Source organism: Palaemon carinicauda, chromosome 33 (genome assembly GCF_036898095.1).
Source record: "Palaemon carinicauda isolate YSFRI2023 chromosome 33, ASM3689809v2, whole genome shotgun sequence".
In the NCBI taxonomy this organism is placed as follows: Eukaryota; Metazoa; Arthropoda; class Malacostraca; order Decapoda; family Palaemonidae; genus Palaemon; species Palaemon carinicauda.
The window spans coordinates 62,925,910-62,952,000 of record NC_090757.1 but is presented as its reverse complement, the minus strand read 5'-3'; the positions used below and the strand labels follow the sequence as shown (position 1 = coordinate 62,952,000).

At 39.6% G+C, this 26,091-nt stretch overlaps 1 protein-coding gene across 4 annotated transcripts in view; it reads left to right on the top strand.

Moving 5' to 3' along the window:
* The window catches only part of LOC137625967 (late secretory pathway protein AVL9 homolog), a 463,937-nt gene that overhangs the window by 124,362 nt on the left and 313,484 nt on the right, over window positions 1–26,091 (top strand). For 3 of the 4 annotated variants that reach the window (XM_068357039.1, XM_068357037.1, XM_068357036.1), the window contains exons 5-6: window positions 290–310; window positions 7,844–8,033. In XM_068357039.1, coding sequence (XP_068213140.1) covers window positions 290–310; window positions 7,844–8,033 — 211 coding nt within the window. The remainder of the gene's footprint in view (window positions 1–289; window positions 311–7,843; window positions 8,034–26,091) is intronic. The other variant, XM_068357038.1, reaches the window with a different exon arrangement.

Genomic DNA, 26,091 nt, shown 5'->3' with positions numbered 1-26,091 from the left:
GGAGGGTTAGTTAACCCTCGCTAAATTCTAATGGCTTGGCCTTTCAGCTTTGCCAAAAGTAATACCCCTATAAATAGCTACAGGTTTGTATTGTTAGGAAAAATACAAATTACTTACAAATTTGTCATATTTAAAATATTTCCCTGTACATTTGACATCAGTGAATTTGATAATAGTTACTCAGGGTTTGTGAAGGATTCTATTTGTGGGGATTCTTTTAATGGAACTATTAAAACTGATGAGTAAGATATAATTTGATGATAAGTTTTCATGAAAGCTCTTTTATTAGTTGACCATGAGGACAAATATGGTAAGAGTTATGCTGTGCACCTTATTGATTATACTGCATGATTTACAGTCTTGGAATACTCAATAGTGTATAGTATAGATAATTTTCTTATGAATGGATGAAGACACCCACCATTTTTAAGGTGTTTTCCTGCATCATGGTTAATTTGATTTTGTATGTACGAGAGTGCATGGCTTAGTTTCCTTAAAATTTGTCCTTATTTTTCATCTTATTTGAAGGTTTACACTTTTTCCTCAGTTTCCTTAAAATTTGTCCTTATTTATAATCATATTTGAAGGTGTGCACCTTTTCCTTAGTTTAAAAGTGAGTAGCATAGGCTACTGTACATTTCTAATTAATTTGAAAAGAATAATGATCTCTCTTAATATTGGCACCCGAGTATGAGTGTGTTCAATAACAATGATGGGAGATAAATAATCTTTCCACCATACTGAACTCATAGCATACACTTATTAATGTATCAATTATTTTCTATGTATAACTTTGTAATTACCAACATTAATCTGTTTCCTTCATAGTTATCTTCATAAACTAGTTAGAGAAATACTCAATTATATTAGTTTTACAAATTTAAATATTCTGACACAGTATACAAACTTTACACTCTTTACGGAGGAGCATTATTTTGGCAATTGCTGAAACCTGCCGTTAACGCTTTGGTGAGGTGTAACTACCCTCAGCTAGTTAGTGAAGGGGTAGCAGGGTTAGACCAACCACCCTGCTCACACCTGTACTAATAAACAGCCGTTACTTTTTATTTCGGCTCGGTAAAGTAATGACGTAATCTTACTCTTCCGTCAAAACCTTTTAACCAGTTTACGATTAAAAGCAACTTGCCTAAAATTTTAAAAATTAATATTTTCTTTCAGATAGTGACTCCGAACTTTTCTTTTGTATGAATCCCGGTGCTTCTCTTAGCAAAGCAACGACGCCCACCTCTGAAGTAAGTTTCTTCCTTTGCTGCTAGCAGCAACTCCTACCTTCCTTTGGGCTTTCAGGTCTCCCTGCTAAGGAATGGTTCCGAGGGTGTTACAGATTACTGCAGCACTCTCTGCTTCTGCTCACTTTCATTCCTGCAACTTTGGCCTAGGAATGAGAGCAGTGGCAGATTGGTTCCCTTCGGAATTTCCAGTCAGGGGATCCCACGGAAACTGGCTTTGAAGGGCTACATTTCACAGGCAGCACTCGATGCTGACTTTCATCATGAACAAAGCTTGCTGACGGGTAACAGAGGGCCCAGCCCTGGGGTCTGCCTTCAGGACTTGGACAACTTTTCCTTCCAAGTGAGAGTTGACCTCCACCAGGTGTTAGGGAACTTTCCCTTCCGAGGGAGTGTTACCCTTCACCAACCAGGTAGTAGGTTGGCCAGGGCACCAGCCACCTGTTGAGATACTACTGCTAGAGAGTTATAGTGTCTTTTGACTGGCCAGACGGTACTACATTGGATCCTTCTTTCTGGTTACGGTTCATTTTCCCTTTTGCCTATACACACATACACCGAATAGTCTGGCATATTCTTTATATATTCCCTTCTGTACTCATACACTTGGCAACACTAAGATTACCAAATAATTCTTCTTCACCCAATGGGTTACTGCACTGTAATTGTTCAGTGGCCACTTTTCTCTTGGTAAGGGTAGAAGAGACTCTTTAGCTATGGTAAGCAGCTCTTCTAGGAGAAGGACACTCCAAAATCAAACCATTGTTCTCTAGTCTGGGGTAGTGCCATAGCCTTTGTACCATGGTCTTCAACTGCCTTTGGTTAGAGTTCTCTTGGTTGAGGGTACACTCGGGCACACTATTCTATCTTATTTCTCTTCCTCTTGTTTTGTTAAAGTGTTTATAGTTTATAAAGGAGATATTTATTTTTATGTTGTTACATACATACATACATATACCAAGGCACTTCCCCCAATTTTGGGGGGTAGCCGACATCAACAAAGAAACAAAAACAAAAAGGGAACCTCTACTCTCTACGTTCCTCCCAGCCTAACAAGGGACTCAACCGAGTTCAGCTGGTACTGCTAGGGTGTCACAGCCCACCCTCCCACATTATCCACCACAGATGAAGCTTCATAATGCTGAATCCCCTACTGCTGCTACCTCCGCGGTCATCTAAGGCATCGGAGGCAGCAGCAGGACCTACCGGAACTGCGTCACAATCGCTCGCCATTCATTCCTATTTCTAGCACGCTCTTTTGCCTCGTTCACATCTATCCTCCTATCACCCAGAGCTTTCTTCACTCCATCCATCCACCCAAACCTTGGCCTTCCTCTTGTACTTCTCCCATCAACTCTTGCATTCATCACCTTCTTTAGCAGACAGCCATTTTCCATTCTCTCAACATGGCCAAACCACCTCAACACATTCATTTCCACTCTAGCTGTTAACTCATTTCTTACACCCGTTCTCACCCTCACCACTTCGTTCCTAACCCTATCTACTCGAGATACACCAGCCATACTCCTTAGACACTTCATCTCAAACACATTCAATTTCTGTCTCTCCATCACTTTCATTCCCCACAACTCCGATCCATACATCACAGTTGGTACAATCACTTTCTCATATAGAACTCTCTTTACATTCATGCCCAACCCTCTATTTTTTACTACTCCCTTAACTGCCCCCAACACTTTGCAACCTTCATATGTTGTTACTCTTAATAATTTAATTTTGCATTGTTTCCTTTCCTCACTGGGCTATTTTCCCTGTTGGAGCCCCTGGGCTTATAGCACCTTGGTTTTTCAACTAGGGTTGTAGCTTAGAAATTAATAATAATAATGATAATAACCATTGTCTTGCAATCTTCTTACTTAAGGGGAGAGTTGCCGATAGTGGCAACAGGATTTGGTCACCTTTCTTGTTCGCGGGAAGATTCCGTTGATGAGAATTGGATTCGTCCATTGGCCGTTCTTGTTTTTTGGAACAAAGCTTTACGGAGATTGGCGACAAAGTTAGGTGATATCTCAACCTTGAACGAGTCTTTCCAGTAGACCCCGTTTAAGATAGAGACTGCTCAGACAGTCAGGCAAGCTGTCAGACTGTATGACATAATATCATCAGATCTCAATGAGGCATTTCCTTGTTTCCTTTCCTCACTTGGCTACTTTTCCTTGTTGGAGCCCTTGGGATTAGAGCATCTTGCTTTTTCAAATAGGGTTCTAGCTTGGCTAGTATTAATAATAATAAAGAGTCAACGAGGTATATGATCTGTCCTATGACATTGCCCATTTACCGAGATGGTGGCAAGTGACACACGGTTTCATCTCTGAGTTATAGCTAAGACTCAAAATCTGGCTGGAATCGTAGAGTCAGGCTCTTCCAGATTGAGTGTGTCTCTTCTGTAACAGATGACCCAGACCAACTGTTACTCTGCCCTGTGAGGGCAAGGAGGTATGCTTAAAAAGAACCTCCAGAGCCCACCGTCAGATCAGCAAACTCTTGGTGAGCATGGGGAGAACCAGAGGAAGATTACAAAGAACTTTATATCATCCGGGGTTAGACAGAAAATTGATTGAGCCATGCAACCAGGCTCCTCAGCTTCCAGCCATCATCCCTATGCTCATGAAGTCAAGGGTGTCAGCATTCAAAAGAATTTCTCTGTGACACAGGTGTTACAAATGGGCGTGTGGAAACAACAAACAACATCCACTGCTCAATACATGCAAGACATAACCCACAGGAACCTGGTTACGTTTACCTTAGGTCCTGTGGTGGCTGCATAAAATGTGGTCAATAACACCTCAGCTCCCTTGTAGGACAAGCAGCCTAGCTGTTGGTTGAGGGCAGGTGTTACCTGCGAGTAAGTCTGTGATGAATGTGATAGCGACTAGCCACTTCCTATTTCATCTTTCTCTCTCTTGGGGTTCAACATCTGAGGAACTTTGCAAGCTGACCTCCTTTGACTGCAGGTGAGTACCATGCCCTTTTGTGTAACCTGATAATAGTTTATGTATTTATTATGTCCTCATTTTCAAAGAGAGTTGGAGTCGAGCAATGTCCAGGTTAAGTGAGGAGTTTGGCTCCAAAATTATGCTTACTTGGTCAAGTCATCATCATATAGGATCCTGAGGTGTCAGGGCACCCTCTAAACAGCTTGTACGAAGCAGAGAGTGTCACCTCAGGACAGTCACCAGCCAGTTGATTTTAGGAATTCCACCCACCATGGGGTGAGTTTTACGTAAAGAGTGTAAAATTTGTATATAGTGCCGGAATAAATGACAAATTTGGAATATAAACCAACCCATGGATTATCATGGACATATCTTTCTGGACTGCTTTCCCCTTCAGGTAAGGGAGTCTTCCTTTGACCCTATACCGATCTTCTTGTACAGGCCAGGCCCTATCAGCCTATTCATTTATATGATGGACGGATAGGGGGTTGCTTGAGTCATCTCTTTTGCTCCTTTACAGGACCAGATAGACTGACACTACCAGAGATGAATAAGAACCAACCAGTTTGATTTTAGGGGGTCTTCCGACTCACCATTTAGTAAGTCTTCCTATTTTAATGGATGAAATGTTTGCATACATGTAGGAACAAGGAACAAATTTTAGAAAGTTATTTATATTTTTCCTACCTAAACAAATCTGAGTCCTTTAAAGTTAAACTTCCCACCTCAACCACTCTCATTCTTGAGCCAAAGGTCAAAAGTGAAGAGTCCTCTATAGGCAAGTGGGCAGGGCTACTCGCTTGCACTCACCACCTGTCGTTAACTACCTGGTTAACGAAATCAATGTCCCTTTCAGCTCGGCTGAAAACATTTCCAAAAACATGTAAATACCAATTTCATAATCTAGGTAGTAGCTGCCATGCATGATGGTTATTTATCGAGGATGCAGAGCAACTGTTACTGCTCACTAAAGTGTGGACCACTCTGATTACTAATACTTCATGTGATCTGAACAGACATGATCGAAACTTTCTATCCTGTAGGGAAAACAGGTCGTGATGAGCTGAAATTTTATTTACTTAGCAGAATTTAATAATGATTTTTTTTTAGTTATTTTTTAGCTTTACATATCCTGAGCTGGTTTTTTTATGTTTTACCACCTGAGAGTTACCTCCATTCTTATTCTTAAAGTTTGCATTTTATTAAACAGTTTTAATCTGGCTTAGCACAAAAATCTTGCTTCTAGAAGCTTGATGTTTTGAGTGTTTGTTTCACTTAGGGGCAGTGTATGCATGGATTCTCATTGAATTTGATCGTTTAACTAGTGATGTTTGGTAATGGTTGTGTATAGAAAGTTTACTCTTTTTGTTTTCCCCAAAAATACCCTGTTTCTTGTTTATGATACTCTCTTTAGTGTTTATTCTGTTATTCACTCTGTACATTTTACCTTTTTGATTTGCATTGGCAGTCACTAGCATGTTGTATGCTTCCATTAAAATATGAGGGACAATATCAATAAAGGTACCTAAATCCAAATTTTGCTCCTTGATATTGCATTTTAAGAAAATTTTAACATATTGCTTCTAAATCTAATTAATGGATACCATCTGCTCACCAAGGACATTTGCACAGCAATGTACTAAAGACTTCCTAATTGTCTCTCTTAAAGTTTACCAGTAAATATTTATTTGTGGTGAGTTGTGAAGAGGGAAATTATCATTGATATCCAAGGATTTGCTTTTAGAAAATTATGACTAGGAGCATAGATGATGAATTACTAAATGAGATTTATGAATTTTTTAAGCCAGAAAGTTTGATATGAAATGTTGAATTATGAAGAATTATTATTTCTGAACATAAAATATCTTTCTGAAATTTTTAGTGCTGTACTGTATTTTCCATATCCATATAATAAACAAACTTCTTTTTTAATTTACTCATAGTTTCTAGTTGGCAGAAATAAGCCAGTTGTTGAATTTCTTCTGGCAGATGAGAGAAGATTATAAAGCTTTTCTATTTTTTTAGTTACTCCCTGCCACCTGATAATCTGGATTAAAGTTTGTTCTATAACCATCTTCTCAGGATAAGTGTTCTTGTAGGGAGGGTATCACTTATATAATACTGTACTGTACCTTGATTGTCCCTTTGCTTAAGGGTTTTTTAACCTTTTTATTCTTTCCTGCATTTCTTTTGTCATTTTGCTTTCATTGTGTCTAGTTTGGCTTCTTTTGATATGGCTATCCAGCTTCTGTAACTTAGCTTACTATCAATTTTGACCTTGAGAATAATTCCTTATCTTACCTCAAGATTAAATCCTTATTTTACCTCACGAATAAACCTTTCATTCAATTTTTAGCTCAAGAATAAATCCTTCAACCCATCCATGTCAGCATCTTAGTAAGCAACATAATACATGTCATAGCTAAAGCCCCCAGTTCCATGACTCTTCCTTTCAGGGTGATTATCCAAGCCAATTCTCAACTCTTTCTTCATTCTTCTTGTCCTCATATATCTTGTCCATTCCACAATTTTAGTCTTAAAATGAAACAGTGTGTCTTATAGTCCTTTCTGCCATAGGATTTGTTCTTTCCCTTTATTACTAAGTATTCTCTGCAAGTCTTCAAATTCAACAATTATTAACCATCAAGAAATCTTTCAAGTATTAATCCAAACTTCTCTTGCAAAGTCTAAAGCCAATCCAAACAAAGAAGTAGACGAATGAAGCTTAGTATGCAATATGTTATAAGTTTATTTGATGATTCTACTTTGTTTAGCTTACGCATAGTCAGTGTACCATCTCCAGATCTCCAGTCTTTCAGAAAGTTTGTTCACAAGAAATTTATCATTTGTTAGTAATGGTACCAAATACCTAGATCTGGTAACATCACAGGTAGTTTGGATTCCCAATGTTATACCTTCTTCTCCAGCATGTTCCATCCCTACAACTTCAGAGTTAGCACCATTGATTTCTCGACCAACACCACTTATGAAATGTTCCAAAGTTCACAAATCTTCTGTACCTCTACTCAGCATTTCCCCACTGCCGGTATATTCAATTCCATCTCTTCATTTCAATCATCCTGTAAATAGCAAAATCCATAAGTATTGCAAAAAGATGTTATTTGAGATCTTGATCCCATTTATCGTCAGAGTCAAGTGTTTTTTATGCCTTACTATCGTAGGAGCTCTGCCAATCTCTTCAAGCTCCTTTTATAGGATTGGCATCAAGTAGCTCTATGTCCTCCAGTCTTGATTGTTATTAATGCTAAGTTGAAGTACTGTAATGGGTTATTGAATAAACAAACAAATAATCTTATTTAGATAAAGTAATTCTAGCTTTTTACACAGAAATCTATTACTTGAACTTGATTAGATTCCTTCTGACCTCTAAGCTCCTTTGGAAACCATTTTAATTCTATTAACCAGTGGTAACCCTGTTTGCATGTGTACCAACTGTCTGAGAGAAGGTGCTTTGTTTTTTCCCTTCCATGGTACTGTATTATGATATTTGGAATTTCATACTCTGTACAAATTAGGCTAAATTAAAGTAATGAATTCATATATGAAGATTTAAATTTGTTTTTAGAAAGTTATATATTTATATATTGTAAATTTTTATGAATACTTCATACACAGGGGTATATGTTTCTGATGCTGTGAGAATATTTGGCCGAAATATTTTGGTATTATTCAAGTTGGTACTACTGGAACGAAGGGTACTCTTCTACCACAGTCCTGTTGGCCCCCTTGTTCGTACTATCACATCTCTGATGGCATTATTTCCCGACAATTTCCCAAATGGACTAGCACATGCTGCTTCCCTGAGGTTAGTACTGTACAGTATACTGAAATTGAGAGTGAATTTAATTTTTAATTTTTTTTTCCAGCCTAACTTAATAATGTAAAGCATAAGGTATTATGGTGGTTAAGCTAGGTAAAAGACCTGTTAGTAGCTTGTTAGAAGAAATTTTTTATAACAAGTTGGTTGTTAACTTTTGCATTTTGGACTAGAATCAAGAGCTGTGATTGTATACTGAAAATGGAAGTAGGGATTGGAGTCCTAAGGAACTTCTTGGTTTAATGAAATAACTCATCAAAAAGAAGGGTAGAGGTAATTGTGTCAAGATTTTGTTGTCTTTTTATTTATTGAGTTCCTTATTTTGCTACTTTATATGTTAAATTTTGAAGAATTCAAGTTTTTCATAAAGCAAAAGAGCATGTGAAGAAACTCACGTTGACTGGAGAGAGAAATTTATTGGTTAAGGATATTAAACCATGTTACTGGAAATAGCATGTATGGTTACTCAGCCCAGACATCTGAGTGATATTCAAATTGGCAAAGTGCTGTATAAATGAATAAAGGTCAGAGTATAAGATTCATTTGAAGTTGAGAGTGAGGAAATAGAAAAGGTATGGAAGGTCTGGGTAAAGAGATCCAGGAAGTAAAATGCTTATGTTTGAGGATAGAGAAGTGTTTGGATTCTGGATCTTCTGTTTATTGTTGATGGGATGAGGATCAGTCTTCAGAATGTGTCATTTACTATATTTACATCACATTTAGGATGTTTTGAACCTGGTTAAGCCTTTGCTCTTTTTACAGGAATACAAGTAGATGTCATCTTTATGGATTGACTAAAATCTGTGTTCCAAGACAATAACTTGTTACTAGATACAAAAAGGTACTACAATATCAGAACCAGTTTTCAAAGATTATAAGAAATATGCATTTCCTTCAATGAGTGCTCTAAAAGATTTAGACACTTGTCTGGTTATATGAGCAGAAAGCCCTCTTTTCTATGAGGATAAATATTCTGTAGGATATCCTTTCGGTTTTGTTGCCATACTATATTTTTATCCAAGTTGATTAATAAAGCATACGATTTTGATTATTCAAATTTCATCATGAATTTAGTTCATTAATTCTTTGTATTTCTTTGTATCTAATATAAAATTATTAACTGGTACAGTAATAACACCATATGGGACACCTGTCGCTCCCTCAGTACATTACGGATTTATAAATGTGTAATTCTTTATCACAAACTCTTCTTTATATCGCTTTTTTTTTAGGCAAGACAAGTTTTGTATTTTGATTTTTCTTTTTCTTTAAATAGTAATTTTTGGGCTTATGAAAGCTCAGGATAGTAATTTTTGGTCTTATAAAAGCTTAAAATAGTAATGTTTAACCTTATAAAAGCGTAGATTTATAAAGCCAAAAAAAATGAAGCAAATTTTATATAATTTGTATTTTTCCTAGCTATACAAATATAAGCCATTTTGTGTAAGGTTACTTCTAGTTTTGTTTTCTATGGTCAGACAATAAAAAAGAAATCGGTTTGATTACGTCATGCTGCGTTGCTAAGCAACTGCTGTGCATAACACACTATGCTTGTTCAAACCGTTTAATCAGAACACTCTTCTGGTCAAAAACTTGAGGGGCGACTGAGGCGGGACCTTTGGTAAGTGACTCAGGTTTGTATAGCTGGGAAAAATACAAATTATATCAAATTTGTGGATTATTCCTACGTGGATACAAACTTCTGAGTCACTTATATATGGAGTCTTCCTTTGGTGGAAGGAAGTCTCCATGAATGTAGTAGATCAGCCATTCTCTCTCAAGATACAATTACTATAGTAATAGCAAGAGGTCAAAGTGAATTAATTGTGAACAGTACAACTGGCTTGTACGAGGTAGGGCCTTCTGATCCATTCTAGAGAGCTTTGACAGGGATAAGTGATATGAACATCACGTGGCCCGTATTATTATTATATTCAATATATCATCAATATAGTAGGAGCTAATGCACAAACAAAAAAAGTATTCTTACTTGCATTAGGGAGATTTCAAGTGTGGTCTTCAAGTCCAATCAAAATTGCTATCTGCCTTTATACTTGTATATACCCTGTAAAGGTTTAAAGGTTGCTCATGAATGGCAGAGGCAAGGGACAGTGACATTGCCCTATCAAGCAGGACAATGCCCTAGAGACTGACCATCTATACTATGATCAGCACCCAAGCTAGGACCAAGGAGGGTCAGGCAATGGATGTTGATGACTCAGGAGATAGACCTATAGGCTTCCCCAAAGCCCCCATTTATATCTCGCAAGAATGGTGAAGTTGCATTGACCAAAGGAACTAACGAGTTTGAGCGGGACTCAAACCCCAGTCTGGCGTTCACCAGTCAGAGACGTTACCACTTCGGCTACCACAACCCCGTATAATGCAGAGAATAACTGATGCTTGGGATAAGAGCACTTACTTGTCCCATAAGAGCTTAAAGTTAGACTATTTGTTGTGATGCAACAATGGGTCTTATAGTAAAGGTGTCTAAGGACCTGCGTGTGCAATCTTTTAAATTAGTGGTTCATAAAAGGGGTTTTTCTCTTCCAGATTCTAGCTTTTATGCTTTTAGAACTTGTGCTACTGAGTGGCTTTTGCAGAATGCTAAGGTTGTGACAAGTCCATGGATATCATGTGCTGGAGGGGGGACCCTTAGAGATGCTTCACCTGAGAATTCATGATCTCATGATATTGTCTCAACAAGAAAGAAATGATGTTTCTGGAAACTTTCTTTTTGGAGCAGCCATTGCTCACAAACCAATTGGAGATATTAGGCCCAAGATATTTTGTCCTCTTCAAATATTTACATACTGCTCTTACAGCACATAGTAACATGTCATCCAGGTCATCAGTTTCCTCTTTGAGAGTCAAGATTGTGAAAGAGTCAGATCTGATATCATTATCAACCAGATTTTGGATTTTGGCCACAAATTCAGGAGCAAAGGACAAAGATTGTTCTCTCCGCCCTCTGGAATGTGACATAAGATGAGTTAAATCAGGCAGTTTGCTTACTCTCTTGGCTGAAGCTAAGGTAAGGAGGAAGACTGTCTTTAAGGTAAAGTCTCTGTCTAAGGCTTTTTGCATAGGTTAACACGGGTCTATTTTCAAGGCCCGTAGGACCTTGGTCACACACCAGAAGGGAGTTTTAGTTCTTGAGGAGGGCAAGACTGCTTGAAACTTCTAATGAAGGCTAATAGTTCCCAAGAGTCAGAAAGATCCAGTCCTTTCAATTTGAATACTTGGCTCATGGACAATGATAGCCTTTTACCACAGTGAATGAAAGAGCCTTCTTGTTCCTCAGGAACACTAAAAGGTCTGCAATCAGGGGAATAGTGGCTTTCAGTGGAGCAATATTCCCCCCTACGAACCAATCACAGAAGATTTTCCACCTTGCATGGTAAACTTCTGTGGAAGACTTTTGGAAGTATCCGAAAAGCTGCTTCGCAGTTGGTTTTGAAAAACCTTTCTTTTGGAGGAGACATTGGATAGTCTTCAGCCTTGAAGGGATAGGCAACATACTGCATTGTGGAATTTCTTATGAATTCTTATGTGAGGTTGGCATTGCAGGTTAAGCTATTCTGTAAGTTCTCTTGGTACTTCTGTGGGAAGTTCCAGTAGGTCTGAATACCACTTCACTGCTGGCCACCTTGGAGCCACTAGCTTTAGTCTTACTCCCTTGGATGTTCTGATTCTGTTCAGTGTCTGACGAATCAGACAGATCAGTGGGAAGGCATAGAAGTCTAGGCCATTCCATGGGTGTTGAAATGCATCTTCAATCACTGCAGCTTGCTCTGGCACTGGAGAGCAATACACCGATAGTTTGTGGTTCAGGTGGGTGGCAAACATGTCCAGAGACAGGGAACCCCAGAAAGTCGCAAGTCTTTTAGCTTCTATTATTATTATTATTATTATTATTATCATTATTATTATTATTATTATTGTTAACCGGTGGTAAAGTGTGGGACAGAGGTAGATGGAGAAAGCTGACCAGAAACATCGACCTCACATAGAAGTGGGAAAAGATGTAGACAAAGAAGATTATTACAGTAATGCCTCACAACACGAAATTAATTCGTTCTGGAGCGGCTTTTGTAAACTGATTTTTTTGTGTTGTGAGTCACATCTCACACGCAAATTGCCTAATTTGTTCCAAACCTTACAAAACACCACATTAAGTCTCATTATAAAGCTACAGTATAACCATAATGAAATACTGTACAGCCAAATACATTTGAACCATTCAATATACCTAAACTAAATGTTAATACCTGTAAATTAAGTAGTTATTACAATACTGTATTATTATCATTACTTCCTAAGCTACAACCTTAGTTGGAAAAGGAGTATGCTATAAGCCCAAGGTTCTCCAACAGGGAAAATTGCCCAGTGAGGAAAGGAAATGAACAAACTACAAAAGAAGCAATGAACAGTAACAACTTTAGAATAAATATTTCATATATAAACTAGAAAATCAAATAAAAAACAAGAGGAAGAGAAACAAGATGAGATAATGTGCCTGAGTGTACCCTCAAGCAAGAGAACTCTACCCCAAGACAGTGAAATACCAAGGAATAGAGGCTATTGAAGTAACCAGGACTAGAGAACAATGGTTTGATTTTGGAGTGTCCCTGTAGAAGAATTGCTTACCATAGCTCGTCTCTTCCACCTTTACCAAGAGGAAAATAGCCACTGAACAACTACAGTGCAATAGTTAACCCCTTGAATGAAGAAGAATGGTTAAGTAATCTCAGTCTAGTTAGGTGTAGTAGGACAGAAGAGAATGTGGAAAGAGTAGGCCAGACTATTCGGTGTGTGTGTGTGTAGGCAAAGACAGAATGATCCATAACCAGAGAGAAGGATACAATATAGAGCTGTCTGGTTAGTCAAAAGACCCAATAACTTTCTAGCGGTATTCTCTCAATTGGTGACTGGTGCCCTGACCAACCTACTACCTACAGCGAAAGCATAGACCATTATTAACCAACTGTCGTCCTTTGATAGCTCAGGTGGTCTGCAATGACGTTTCTCTTTCCAGGGATAAACCTCGCTGAGTGAGAGATCGACTGGGCCTGTGTCCATTTGATAATCTCTAATGCTAGATTGCATAGCAGGAGAGAGGCTTTGCTTCCTTATTTGGAGATGTAGGTCACAAGTGTGGAGTTGCTGCTCATCAACACCATGAAGTTTATGTGGAAGCTCTTGTCCTCTTCTGACCATAAGCCCAATATTTGTTTCTTTCCTACATTAGCACCCCACCCTTGGTGAGATGCATCTTTGAACAGCATGAGCTGTGGGGGATGGGCCTGAAGGGGTTTCCCACTAACAGGTTATCTTTGTCCAGCCACCATAGGAGGAGCAGGGTTCCAGGATAGTCTGAAGCTTGTGACCAACTGGGTCTTTAGAGCCCACTGCACTGAGCGAAGACGCAGCCTCCTCAGAGGGGCAAGTTTCTCTAATGAGGAGAGATGCCCTAAAATCTAATGTCATGTTAGGGCAGGAGGTTCCCTTTCAGAAAGGTTGTTGCCAATGCCCTGAAACTTGCTATTCTGTCTGCAGCAGGGAAGGCTTTGGCCTGTATCGAGTCTATGTCCATGCGCAGATACCTGTTAGACTGATTGGGACAAGGTTGGAGTTCTGCAGGTTCGGTTTGACCCCTAACTCCCTGCGCAGATCCAGTAGTAGGTCTCTGTTTGTTCCCTTACTACAAACCTTCTGTTATTTACAGTAATGCCTCACAACACAAAATTAATTCGTTCTGGAGTGGCTTTCGTAAAGTGATTTTCTCGTGTAGTGAGTCACATTTCACATGCAAATTGCCTAATTCGTTCTAAACCCTACAAAACACCACATTAAATCTCATTATAAAGCTACAGTATAACCACAATGAAATACTGTACAGCCAAATACATTTGAACCATTCAATATACCTAAACTAAATGTTAATACCTGTAAATTAAGTTGTTATTACAACATAATGTAATAATAAATGGAAAATAATACAATACATACAGTACAATACTGTACTATTATAGTTAACCCTGTAATAGACTCTGCTACATTTTCTATTTTCTGTTGTCTGAACCCATTTTCTTATACTCTGTGAAGAGTGACTATTTTATTCTCGGCCTGGCTGGCAAATCTCTTTTCTTAAAGCGAGTCATAAATATATTCGCATCTCGTTTCGTAGCTTGAAAATTTTGTAAGCAGAGTTTTTCGTGAAGAGAGGTATGACTGTATTTGGATTACCTTTCGGCGAAGCTGGGAGGTAGCCATTAGACTTAAAGTGTGAGATGGTAACTCTGCCTAACCACTTGAGCAGGGTGGCTGAGGGGTACTCAGCCACCTCTATATATACTCTCAACAGCTGTGAGATACGTTACTTTTTCTTTTTGGCTCGGTATAAAGTGGACGTCTCCTCTCTCTCCTCCCAAAGCCGTCATTGGACATCTTTAATTGCTTTTTCTGTTCAGGTGTGCGTGATTTCTTTGGATTGCCATCATGCAGACCTGTCATGGGCGCGAGGGTGCTGTGTGTGGTCCCTTCATGTCATCGTTAGATGCCGACCCACACTCTCTTGTGTCCTTCGTGTAGAGGGCATCGTTGCAAGCGGTGTTTGCCCTGCGCAAAGTGTAGGGAATGGCGTGCCTCCCAATGGAAGAAATTTGGATGGCGCAGGAAGAAGGTGAAACGCTATCTTTCCCCCTCAGGGACGAGGAGGCGAGTTCTTCTCGCACCCCCAAATCTCTTTTAAAAGCTCCTTCTCGCTTGTGCTCTTCCAAGGGACGATCAAGTAGGAGCGCAGACCGACTAACTCCTTGGCAACCCTGTGGTACTGGGGTGGTAGAAGCTTCCCCTTAGAGGAGCAACTTCACCTCCAGCCGCCTGAGAGCCATTCTTCCATTCAGATGTACAGTGATCCCTCGCCACTTCATGAATCAACTATCGCGGACTCAGTGCATCGCAGCTTTTTTTGTTGAAAAATAAAAATTAAAAAATACCGCCGTATTGCGGAAAGCAGCCATGTTTCATCTTGATGTGTGAAAGAAACCACTACCTGGGCTGCTAGACAAGGAGAGCAGCTTGCTCTTTTGCCCACTGGAAGTTTGACAAGGCACGTGATTGGTTACTGGCGCGAGATCAACGAATCAGAGCACGAGTGGATGTATCCCGTTAGGTGATTGGCTGCACATCATCATATCCTGTCCCAGCATCTTCCCTTGGTGTATGATGGGATGCAGGTCGAGTAATAAAAACAGAAACTATCAGTTCAAGTTGGAAGAAATTATGGCCTGCTGTTGTTCATAATTACATGAGCTTCATTCCTGACGAAATCCATTACGCGGTAGTGGAGAAGGCAGTAACTATCAAATATGAAGGGCCATAACCATTAAATTGAATCACCTTTATAATGGATGATGTCAAAAAGAAAATAAGAGGACTCAGTAGTCTAAGACAGCAGGTCCAGATGATATTCATCCAAGAGAGATTACAAAACTAGAAGAGATAACCCCGCACTTTTACAAAATGTTCTGAAAGACAGCAAATGAAATAAGGCACCACAAGGATGGGAACTAGGCATTGTTCCTCCAATCTACGAGAAAAGATCAAAACAAGAACCTGGTAACTACAGACCTGTGTATCTAACTTTATTACCTTGCAAAATATTTTAATCAATTATAGTAGATTCAATAGTAGAATATATAGAGGAAAAAAATCTTCTGATAGACAGCCAACATGATTTTTGACAAAAGAGATCATGTGTGACAAATCTTTTGTAATTTTTCCACAACATGTTTAGCATTTATGACAAAAGCAGGGCAATAGACATCATATACCTAGACTTTCAAAAGGCTTTTGACTAAGTTCCTCATAAAAAATTAGTGGTCAAGAATAGATTGAAGATTGGCTAACAAACAGAAAACAGCGAGTTGTAATCCATGAAGAAGATTGAGAGTGGGCAGTGGTTACAAGTGGAGTACCCACAATGGTCTGTCCTTGACCCATTGCTATTTCTGATCTACATCAATGACATAGATTTAGGATTAACTAGTAGAGTAGCCAAATTTGCCGACAATACTAAACTAGGCATAAATGCTGCGAACTCAGAAAATGCACAAGCTTTAAGAGAGGATCTAATGAAACTAGGTGAATGGTCCAGAGAATGACAAATGCCTTTCAACTGTGGGAAATGTAAAGTCATGCACATAGGTTATAGTAATCTAGAATCATATTACTCACAGCTGGGTAATGAAATAGAAAGAAAATGTGGACCAGGAGGAAGATCATGGTATTATAATCAGCAAGAATCTGATGAAGTTCACCAAACAGAGCATAATAGCTGAAAAGAAAGCACAAAAAGTAGTAGGTTATATAAAGAGACAACGCATGTATAGAAACAAAGATACTGTACTACAGTTGTACACATCACTAGTAAGACCCCATCTAGAATATGGAGTCCAATTTTGGTCTCCAAGTATTCAGAAGGATATTGATAGACTGGAAGCAGTACAGGCTAGGGCCACCAAACTAGTTCCAACACTAAGACAATCTTGATGTAGATGAAGGATGGAACAGTTGAACTTATAATGATAATAATGATAATAATAATAATAATAATAATAATAATAATAATAATAATAATAATAATAATAATAATAATAATAATATTTATTTCAGCAAAAGCCATAGACAGAGTTACAATATGGGTACAGTGATCTTACACTTTTGACATCGGTAAAAAAAGATGAGATATGCAATAATATCAGTGATATATTACAAACATCAATTAGCAGGTTGACCACAGAGTTTTAAGGTCTGGGTAATAAAATCACGATAGAATTAACGCATAATAATGATAACATGCATATCAGCAAACAAAAAGAGAAGGAGGAAAAAAAAAATGGCGATGACAATGAAAATTAAGTTGGAACAAAAATTGCTTGAATAATGATAGAACTCTGGGGGAAAAAAAAAAATCTAGTCACAGAGCAGGTGGTATGAAAGAAATACAGGACTTCCAGACAACAAAGATATAACATAATAAAACACGTTATCATAACATTACTGGGTATTATACCTAAGTTATTTAGTGATGAAGATTTGGCATAGCCACGCTATCAAAGATTAGTGAATACAATTCATTGTACTGACGCTTCCTTATTACATTTTTCCCACATTTTGGATTTTATTCTCGCAGCACTTGCAAGCACATTTTGAATTAAGGGATTTTCACTAGAACGTAGGTGGGAGGTGAGACTTATTATAGAGCGACGAATGATGGTTTTTAGGTTATCCAGTCTATTTTCAACAAACATTGCTGAAGCTGAATGGTGCCTCGGGGTATTGATGAGGCGTCTTAGGATATCATTGTGAATGACTGTGATACGTCTCATCGATTCACGCGTATAGTTTGCCCATAGCGAGCAGCAGTTATAGCAGTAGGTTTGAAATAGGAGTTTTTTGATATCTTGGCGGCAGAAGGCAAATCTTCTCGTTACCATGTTCCCTAGACAACACAATTTACGTCGCCTGTTTTCAATGTCAGATGTGTCCTTTAAATCTTTCGTAATGATGTGACCTAGGTAAGGAAAATCATTGACAAATGCTAACTGATGGTTTTGGAGGAAAATATGTGGATCTTCTATGAATCGGAGCGCTCTAGGAAGGACAGACATGCACTGTGTCTTCGATTCGTTGTAGATTATGTCATGTTCATTAGCGTATGCGTTTTATGTGTCGATAAGACGTTGTAGGCCTTGGCCAGAGGGGGAGATGAGGACCATATCGTCAGCGTAGCAAAGGTTATTTATGGTAAAGCCATTAACCCTACAACCAATGGAAAGTGAATTCAGTCGGATATTCAAATCGCCTGTGTAAACATTAGATTAATATGGTGAGAGGATGCCTCCTTGCCTGAGACCGTTAGATGAACCAAATGGCTGGGAAAGGACATTGCCCCATTTGACACAGAACTGTTGTGTTGAGAATAATATGCCGATGAGATATAGAGGAGTTCCCCTTTTGCGTAATTTCAAAAAGAGTTTCAGATAGTTTACTCTGTCAAATGCCTTCTGCACGTCTACAAGACATAAGTAGACAGGGGAGTGCCGAGGATATATAGAAATTCAGTATCTCCTTTAAAATATATATACAGGTGTCAGTCGAGTGGTTAGTCTTAAAACCAAATTGATTGTCTGCGGTGTGGAGAAAGGGTGCAAGGCGACGGAACAGAAGAGATTGAAATATTTTTTATGAAATTGTTGTGATGGCGATGGGGCGGTAGTTTCCTGGGTCACTGGCATCCTTCACTTTGTTTTTTATGAGAGGTATTAAGTGGACAAGTAGAAGGGTTTCGGGGAGATATTGGAGTAATATACAGGCATTAAATAGTGCAGAAAATAGGATATAAATTATAGGGTGGCAGAATTTGAAAGCCTCGGCAGGAAGGCCATCGCAGCCGGGTGCCTTGTTACAGTGATACCTCTACATACGATCTTAATTCGTTCCAGAAACTGCTTCGTATGTTAAAACGATTGTATGTTGGAGCAAATATTCCCATAAGAATACATGGTAATTTATTTAATTCGTTCCTGAGCCTAAAAACCCATAATAAATCCTTAATAAATGGCTACACATAATTACACATTACATTAATACAATACCTGTATAATAAATACATATTACAAACCAAAGAAAGAATAATAATAATGATATAATAAATAAAAAAGGGGTTTCAATGTAACACTTTACCTTAGCGACAGGCCAGCGTAGGTTTAGGGACTGCTAGGCAGGAGGAGACGGAAGATCAGCGAGGAGGTAGGGACGGTGACTTTGTACGATAACGTGTACGATAACTTACACTAACTTACACTACTATGTGAACTTTAACTTAACTTAGCTTATTTTTTTTTTTTCATTTTTATAATTTTATATTTTTTTTTTTACATTTTTTCTTTTCTTATTTTTAATTTTCATCACTTTCACTCGATTCGGTCTTCCTTTTCTTTGCTTCACTTTTTTTCTTTTTTTTCATCATGATCACTAGACTGTTTTAAAGATTTTTTAAAGAAACTATCGAGTGAAAGTTGCTTGGTACGGCTTTTGAGGATTTTTCTAAAATGTGTTAAGCAAACATCATCGAACTGCGCAACAACACGGCAAACCTGAAGTTTCTGTGGGTGATGCTTGTCGATGAAATCAACAACGTGTTGATGATATGCCAACATCTGTTTTATTTCCGCCGTACCTAAGATTTGGCCGGCCGCCTCGATCTCCTCCGACTCACTCAACTGCGCTTGGAACTCATCATGCTGCATGGCTTGCAGCTCCTTGAGTTCCTCGGTGGTGAGCTCTTCGTGATGCTCATCGACGAGTTCGGTGATGTCATCTTCATCCACCTCCAGACCCATGGACTTGCCAAGGGATACAATCTCTTCGACGTCTTCCTCGGCGGCAAGCACAGGTTCACTCTCGGGGCCAAAACCTTCGAAATCTCTGGGAGCAACAGCATCAGGCCAAAGCTTCTTCCAAGCTGAATTCAGGGTCCGACGAGTTACTCCCTCTCAAGCCTGATCAATGATCTTTAAGCAGTGCACGATATTAAAGTGGCTCCTCCAAAATTCACACAAAGTTAAGTTGGTGCTTTGCGTGACATTAAAGCACTGCTTAAATAAGTGCTTGGTGTACAGCTTCTTAAAATTTAAGATGACTTGCTGGTCCATGGGCTGGAGGATACGGGTGGTATTCGGTGGAAGATACAACACCTTGATGAATTTGTATTCGTCGATGATATCATCCTCGAGTCCGGGGGGGGGGGGGGGGGTGAGCGGGTGCATTGTCCAAACAAAGCAAGCACTTCAAAGGCAAATTCCTTTCCTGAAGATACTTCTTGACAGCAGGGCCGAAAACTACGTTTACCCATTCCACAAAGATAGGCCTAGTAACCCAAGCCTTAGAATTAGAACACCATAGAACATGTAGCAGGTCTTTATTAATTCTATGTGCTTTAAATGCCCTAGGGTTTTCGGAGTGGTAAACCAATAACGGCTTTATTTTGCAGTCCCCGCTGGCGTTGGCACAAAGCGCAAGAGTCAACCGATCCTTCATTGGCTTATGTCCAGGCATTTTCTTCTCTTCTGCGTAATGTACGTTCGACTAGGCATCTTTTTTCAAAACAGACCGGTTTCATCACAGTTGAACACCTGCTGCTCTACGTAACCTTCCTCCGCCACGATGCTTTTGAACTTTTTAACAAAGTCTTTAGCAGCCTTGGTGTCTGAACTCGAAGCTTCTCCACGACGAACAACTGAATGAATCCCGGTCCGTTTCCTAAATTTCTCGAACCAACCTCGAGACGCCTTGAATTCCTCTGTCGTAGGATCGGCTGAACTCTCTCCCGCGTCACCCCGAGAGCGCGCCGCCTTCAAGTCACTGTAGATAGCGCTGGCCTTCTCACAAATGATCGTTTCCGTGATCGTATCGCCAACAATCTCCTTGTCTTTGATCCATATTAACAAAAGTCGTTCCATCTCTTCAAGGGTAGGGCTACGACGTTTGGAAATAATCGTGATCCCCTTCGAAGGTTTCACTGCTTTAATGGCGGACTTCTGTTTTATGATCGTCGAGATCGTAGACATATTCTGGCCATATTGTTTAGCCAGATCGCTAACACGTACACCTCGCTAATGCTTTTCTATTATTTCTTGCTTTAATTCTAATGAAAGCATAGACTTCCTCTTTTTCTCACCTGAACCGAAACTAAGCTTTTTAGGACCCATGATTACGGAACACAGGATTACGGAACACAGAAAACAACATGTGAAAAGGCAAGATAGAAAACTGTTAAAACTGAGCGAATAGAGGACAACCACACGATGCGCACGAGATGAGAGGACTGATCAAGGTGACGCTCGATTGGTGTCCCTCCGATGTGCTGCTGTCTAGCGGCGTCAACAACAAACGACGCTGGACGCTTTCGAGAAAATTCCACGGGTAAGCGTATTGTTTACCTCGTATGTTGGAGCAACACTTCGTATGTTGAGACAGAAATTTGGTCGAATTTTACTTCGTATGTTAGGACAATCGTATGTAGAGGTTCCACACTAGGTAATTTCTTGATAGCCTCGCACATGTCACTCGGGGAGTTATGGTCTCTATATTGAAAATCCATATTGGCATTGATGAGAATATTCACTTCATTTCGGGTATCTTGGTCATTTATACAATTTAGGATGGTACTGAAGTGATCCTCCCACATTCTTGCGTTGGATTCTTGGCCAACTGCATCCCCTACTCTTTGGGATATTTTGTTTGACTTTGGGTTTAGTGAATTAATATCTTTCCAAAGATGGGGGAAGTCATGGTTGGTCAATTTTCTGGACAATGCATCGGCTCGTAGCTGATTTTCGTTGCTACGACATTGATGAAGAGCAAGTTTGAACTGTGCTCTCGCTTGCCTCATCTGTAGAGCAAGGGGACCTTCTCTCTGGCTACCATCGTTCCTCCAAAGAAGGAACATTTCTCGAGAGTGTGTATAGAGGTCTTTAACTAAATCATTCCAACCAGGTATGTTTCGATGGTTACCTCTAGAGAGTCTAAACGTGTCTCTTCCCGAGCTCCGTAAGGCATTTATTATATTTACGTAGAATTCCTTTAGTTTTGTTTTATGCTGTTCGTTGCGGCATTTGGGATTATTGCATAGCAGGGCTTCAGCAGGTTAAGTTATCGAGCGGAGATTACTTTCAGATAAGTGTTTGAATGCAGTGGATTTTTGGAGGTTGGAGAAATCCCATGAGATGGATGGTAGCCTCTCCCTTTGGATGGGTACCGCCGGGAGTGAGGGTGTATGAAATGTGATTTGTAGGGGTATGTGGTCGAATGCAGACGATAGGTCGTATCGTATAATACATTCAGTGATAGAGCTATGCAGGCGGTCAGTGGTAATACAATGATCAAGCCAGGATGTGTTGGATATATTATTTGTTTTGTATATAAGTAAAGGAGCAAGGAGGCAGGATTGCAACATCGCTAATTTGAAGAGATTGTTGAAGACAGAGACACTGTAATTCATTATAAAATAGTCTCCTATTAGGCACACATGGTCAGCGGAGATATCATTAATAATACCTTGAACTTCTCCTAGCAATATACAATACTGATCAAAGTTTGACTGGCACTCCCAGGGGAAGTACGCATTAATCATTAATATGGTTTTACCTTCGATCGTTACTTGCAGGCCGAGAAGTCTGTCAGTTTGATACGTCAGGTTTCACGCACTTATCCAAAGATCTATGCCATAGAAATGAGAGACCTCCTTTCGGACGACCTTGAATGATGTAGTCGTGAGTATCCATCGACAAGACAAAGAAGCTGTTATAATCAACATAAACCGAATCACTGATAGCCAGGTCATGGGGGAGGAGTAAGGTTTCTTGCAGTGCAATAATGCCACGGAAATCATTGCAGAACTCATTAAGAACAGGTAAATTCGCTTGATCCCGTATATGTTCCAAGACAAAATTCTTAATGACTCCATGAATTTCGTCGACCTTTGGAGATAAGAGCAGAAATCTCAGTGGGTGTGGGTATGGCAGATGCCGGGGCGTTGCTGGGTGAGGTTGATTGTCGTAGATCAATTTGGGCGTTTAGGGTCCCTGGGGGAGGCTGGTCTCTCTTAAGATCATAAAAGGACACTCGTATTTCAGAGCCAAAGTTTTTGCCTACAAGGACCTCCCGATGATGGAATAAGCAGGAAACCCTGTATGCAACTCGACCTTCTACCTTACACTTTAGGCTATGAAGAATGAGGGGGTCTGATCCTGTTAGTTTCCTAACATGTAGCCTGATGGCATCTTCAGTCACTGAGGAATGCAGGTTGTGGACAACAACGTGGCATCTCTTTGGGCGGAGGTGAGGGGAGATATTCCCGGATGAATGCTGGTTTACCTATCTGCGGTTGCGGTTGGTTCGGAACTTTGTCTTTCGCCGGGAGGTCTGCCATCCCTCGTCGTTTTCTTGGGCATTCGACATTAGAGCTCTGGCATATGACTCGGTCGTAGGGGGGATGGGGGAGAGGTAGGAGTGGGTGGTACTTCTCTTGAATCTCTTCTGTATCAGGCATGCCAGAGAGGGTGTTTTGTGGGTCCGAGGTGGGCGTGGGGTCAGACGAGGGTTGTTCATGTATTAATTGGGGTTGGTCTGTGGGGTCGTTCAACTTATTATATTTTCCCTTCAACTCTCCAATTTGATTTGTTATCTCATTGATTTTTAGGCCCATTGAAGCGAATGCATCATTGATTTGCAGGGCCATTGCATCACTGATTTGCTGCTTCATTGCAGCGATGGCATCACTGATTTGGTGACCCAATGCATCACTGATTTGTTGCCTCATTGCAGCAATTGCGTCACTGATTTGCTGCCCTACTGCATCACTGATTTGCTGCCTCATTGCAGCGATTGCATCAGGGATTGCACGGAGATCTTCAGAGTTATTTGACAGCCAAGTTGACAACTCCAAGGCTTTTACTGCAATGTTATGTACAGTCATTATATTGAGGTCAGCTGGCTGGGCAGGAGGTAGGGTGTATGGGTTATCCGGGCAAATGGTAACATTTGTTGTGGGTTTGAGCCATGTGGACATGAGAGAGATTTTCTTCTGAGAAGTCAGGCTCTTTGCATTTCGATCATTCCGAATGCCGTCGGGCATATGGTCTTTGCATGAGACATATGCAATTGTTATTTCTTCCTCCGAGAAAAGATTTCTCACGACGTCTATGATGGACTCCGGATCGCTGTTGTTAGAACGAGAATTGATGAAATAAAACACAATTGTTCTGTATGTGAGGGATGGAGGGACGAGAGGCACTATCGACACTCGGGGTCATTTTTTCTATGTCAACCTTGTGGTTAGGGTGAGCTAAGAGCAAACCGTTACTCCTCTATTTGTATTTTTCTTATTTTCACTGTTTGAACCGAAGCAGCCAATGGCACTGAGGGGGGAAGAAATTTTGGGCATTGATTGGATTAGAGGGAAATTTTCAGTTTTAACCCCCAAGGGGCTATTTTTTTCCCAGCACATTTTGCAGTATATTTTTTTTAAATTGCTCTAACAGCCTTAATTTTTGTCATAGAGAGGTCAGGTTGGTCTCATTCTCTTGGAAAATGCCTGAATTTTTTCAAAAAATTATCAAAAATATGAAAAAAAAAATTTTATAGCATTTTTTTGCAAGGACGTACCGGTACGTCCATGGGGGTAAAGGGATGGGTTTTGTGAAACGTACCAGTACGTCCTTTGGGGGTAAAAGGGTTAACAGGAAGCACAGGATTGCAAGTGATAGAGAACACTTCACTAGGCAGAGCAGCACTTCATGCACATACACACACATTTTTATCGGGAAAGCACGTAAATGACCATAGTTATTCCAGTAAGTCTCCGGAGTGCCTCTGAAGCACGTCCACCTCACACACGCACGATTAAGGGGACATGTGATAGAGGCATTCAAAATGACAAAAGTAGATTACAACAATTGAGGTAACAATCCAGAGGTAACTATACAAACTGGAATTGAAAAGTTACAACACCACTTAATGTGGCAATTTCTTTACATAAAAAATAGCAAATACTTGGAGTAGACTTCCAGCGGATGTAGTAAACAGTAACATGGTAAATGAGTTCTAGAATAAGTTAGACAAGATCATAAGAAATCTCTAAATGCGTAAAGTGTATCGCTCCACCCAGGAGCAAATGTAGTCTGTGGATGGACTAAAAAGTCTGAGACATCCAAAATCCTTGTAACTTTTTGTAACACACAAACACACACACTCTCTCTCTCTCTCTCTCTCTCTCTCTCTCTCTCTCTCTCTCTCTCTCTCTCTCTCTCTCTCTCTCTCTCTCTCTCTCTCTCTCTTGTCATCATTTGTTTGTTTATCATATGCTTTATAAATTATACATTAAAGAATATTTCTTGAGTCATAGGAAAAAAAATAGATGTTTTCATTACGCTACTGTACAACGTAAAATCCATTATTACTGACGAGCAAGGATTTGAAGTTCACCAAACAGAGCATAAAAGTTGAAAAGAAAGCACAAAAACTAATAGGTTGCATAAAGAAACAATTCAAATATAGAAACAAAGATACTGTAATACAGCTGTATACATCACTAGTAAGACCCCATCTAGAATACAAAGTCCAATTTTGGGCTCCAAGTATTCAGAAGGATATAGATAGACTGGAAGCAGTACAAGCAAGGGCCACCAAACTAGTTCCAACAAAAAGGCAATTTGGATATAGATGAAGGATGGAACAGTTGAACTCATGTGATCTACAAACTCGACGTCTAAGGGGACAGTTAATAGAGGCATTCAAAATTCTTAAAGGAATAACTAATGTTGATTACAACAATCTATTCACTCTTAGCACAAATCAGTCCTGAGGTAATGGATACAAACTGGAATTGAAAAGGCCCACCACCCCCCCTATTGTGGCAATTTCTTTGCATACAAAATAGCAAATACTTGGAATAGACTTCCAGATGTAGTAAACAGTAACACGGTAAACAAGTTCAAGAATAAGTTAGACAATGTCATAAGAACTCTCTAAATGCTTAAAGTAAATCGCTCTACCAAAGAGCAAATGGAGTGTCCACTTATGGACTAAAAAGTCTTTGAGACATCCAAAATCCTTGTAATACTCTCTCTCTCTCTCTCTCTCTCTCTCTCTCTCTCTCTCTCTCTCTCTCTCTCTCTCTCTCTCTCTCTCTCTCTCTCTCTCTCTCTCTCTCTCTCTCTCTCTCTCTCAGAGCCAGAAATATTTCTTTTGTCATCAGTTTTTTGTTTATCTTATACCTTATAAATTATACATTATAGAATACTTCTTGTATCATAGGAAAAAAAATGGATATCGATCCACTTCTGTACAACGTAAAGTCCATTATCATTGACAAGTAGTTTTGTATCTTTCAATGGCTATTTATTGTGGAATTATGGAATAACATAGTCACTTCCAAGAATATAAATTTTTTTTTACACAAAATCCCAGTGTTTTA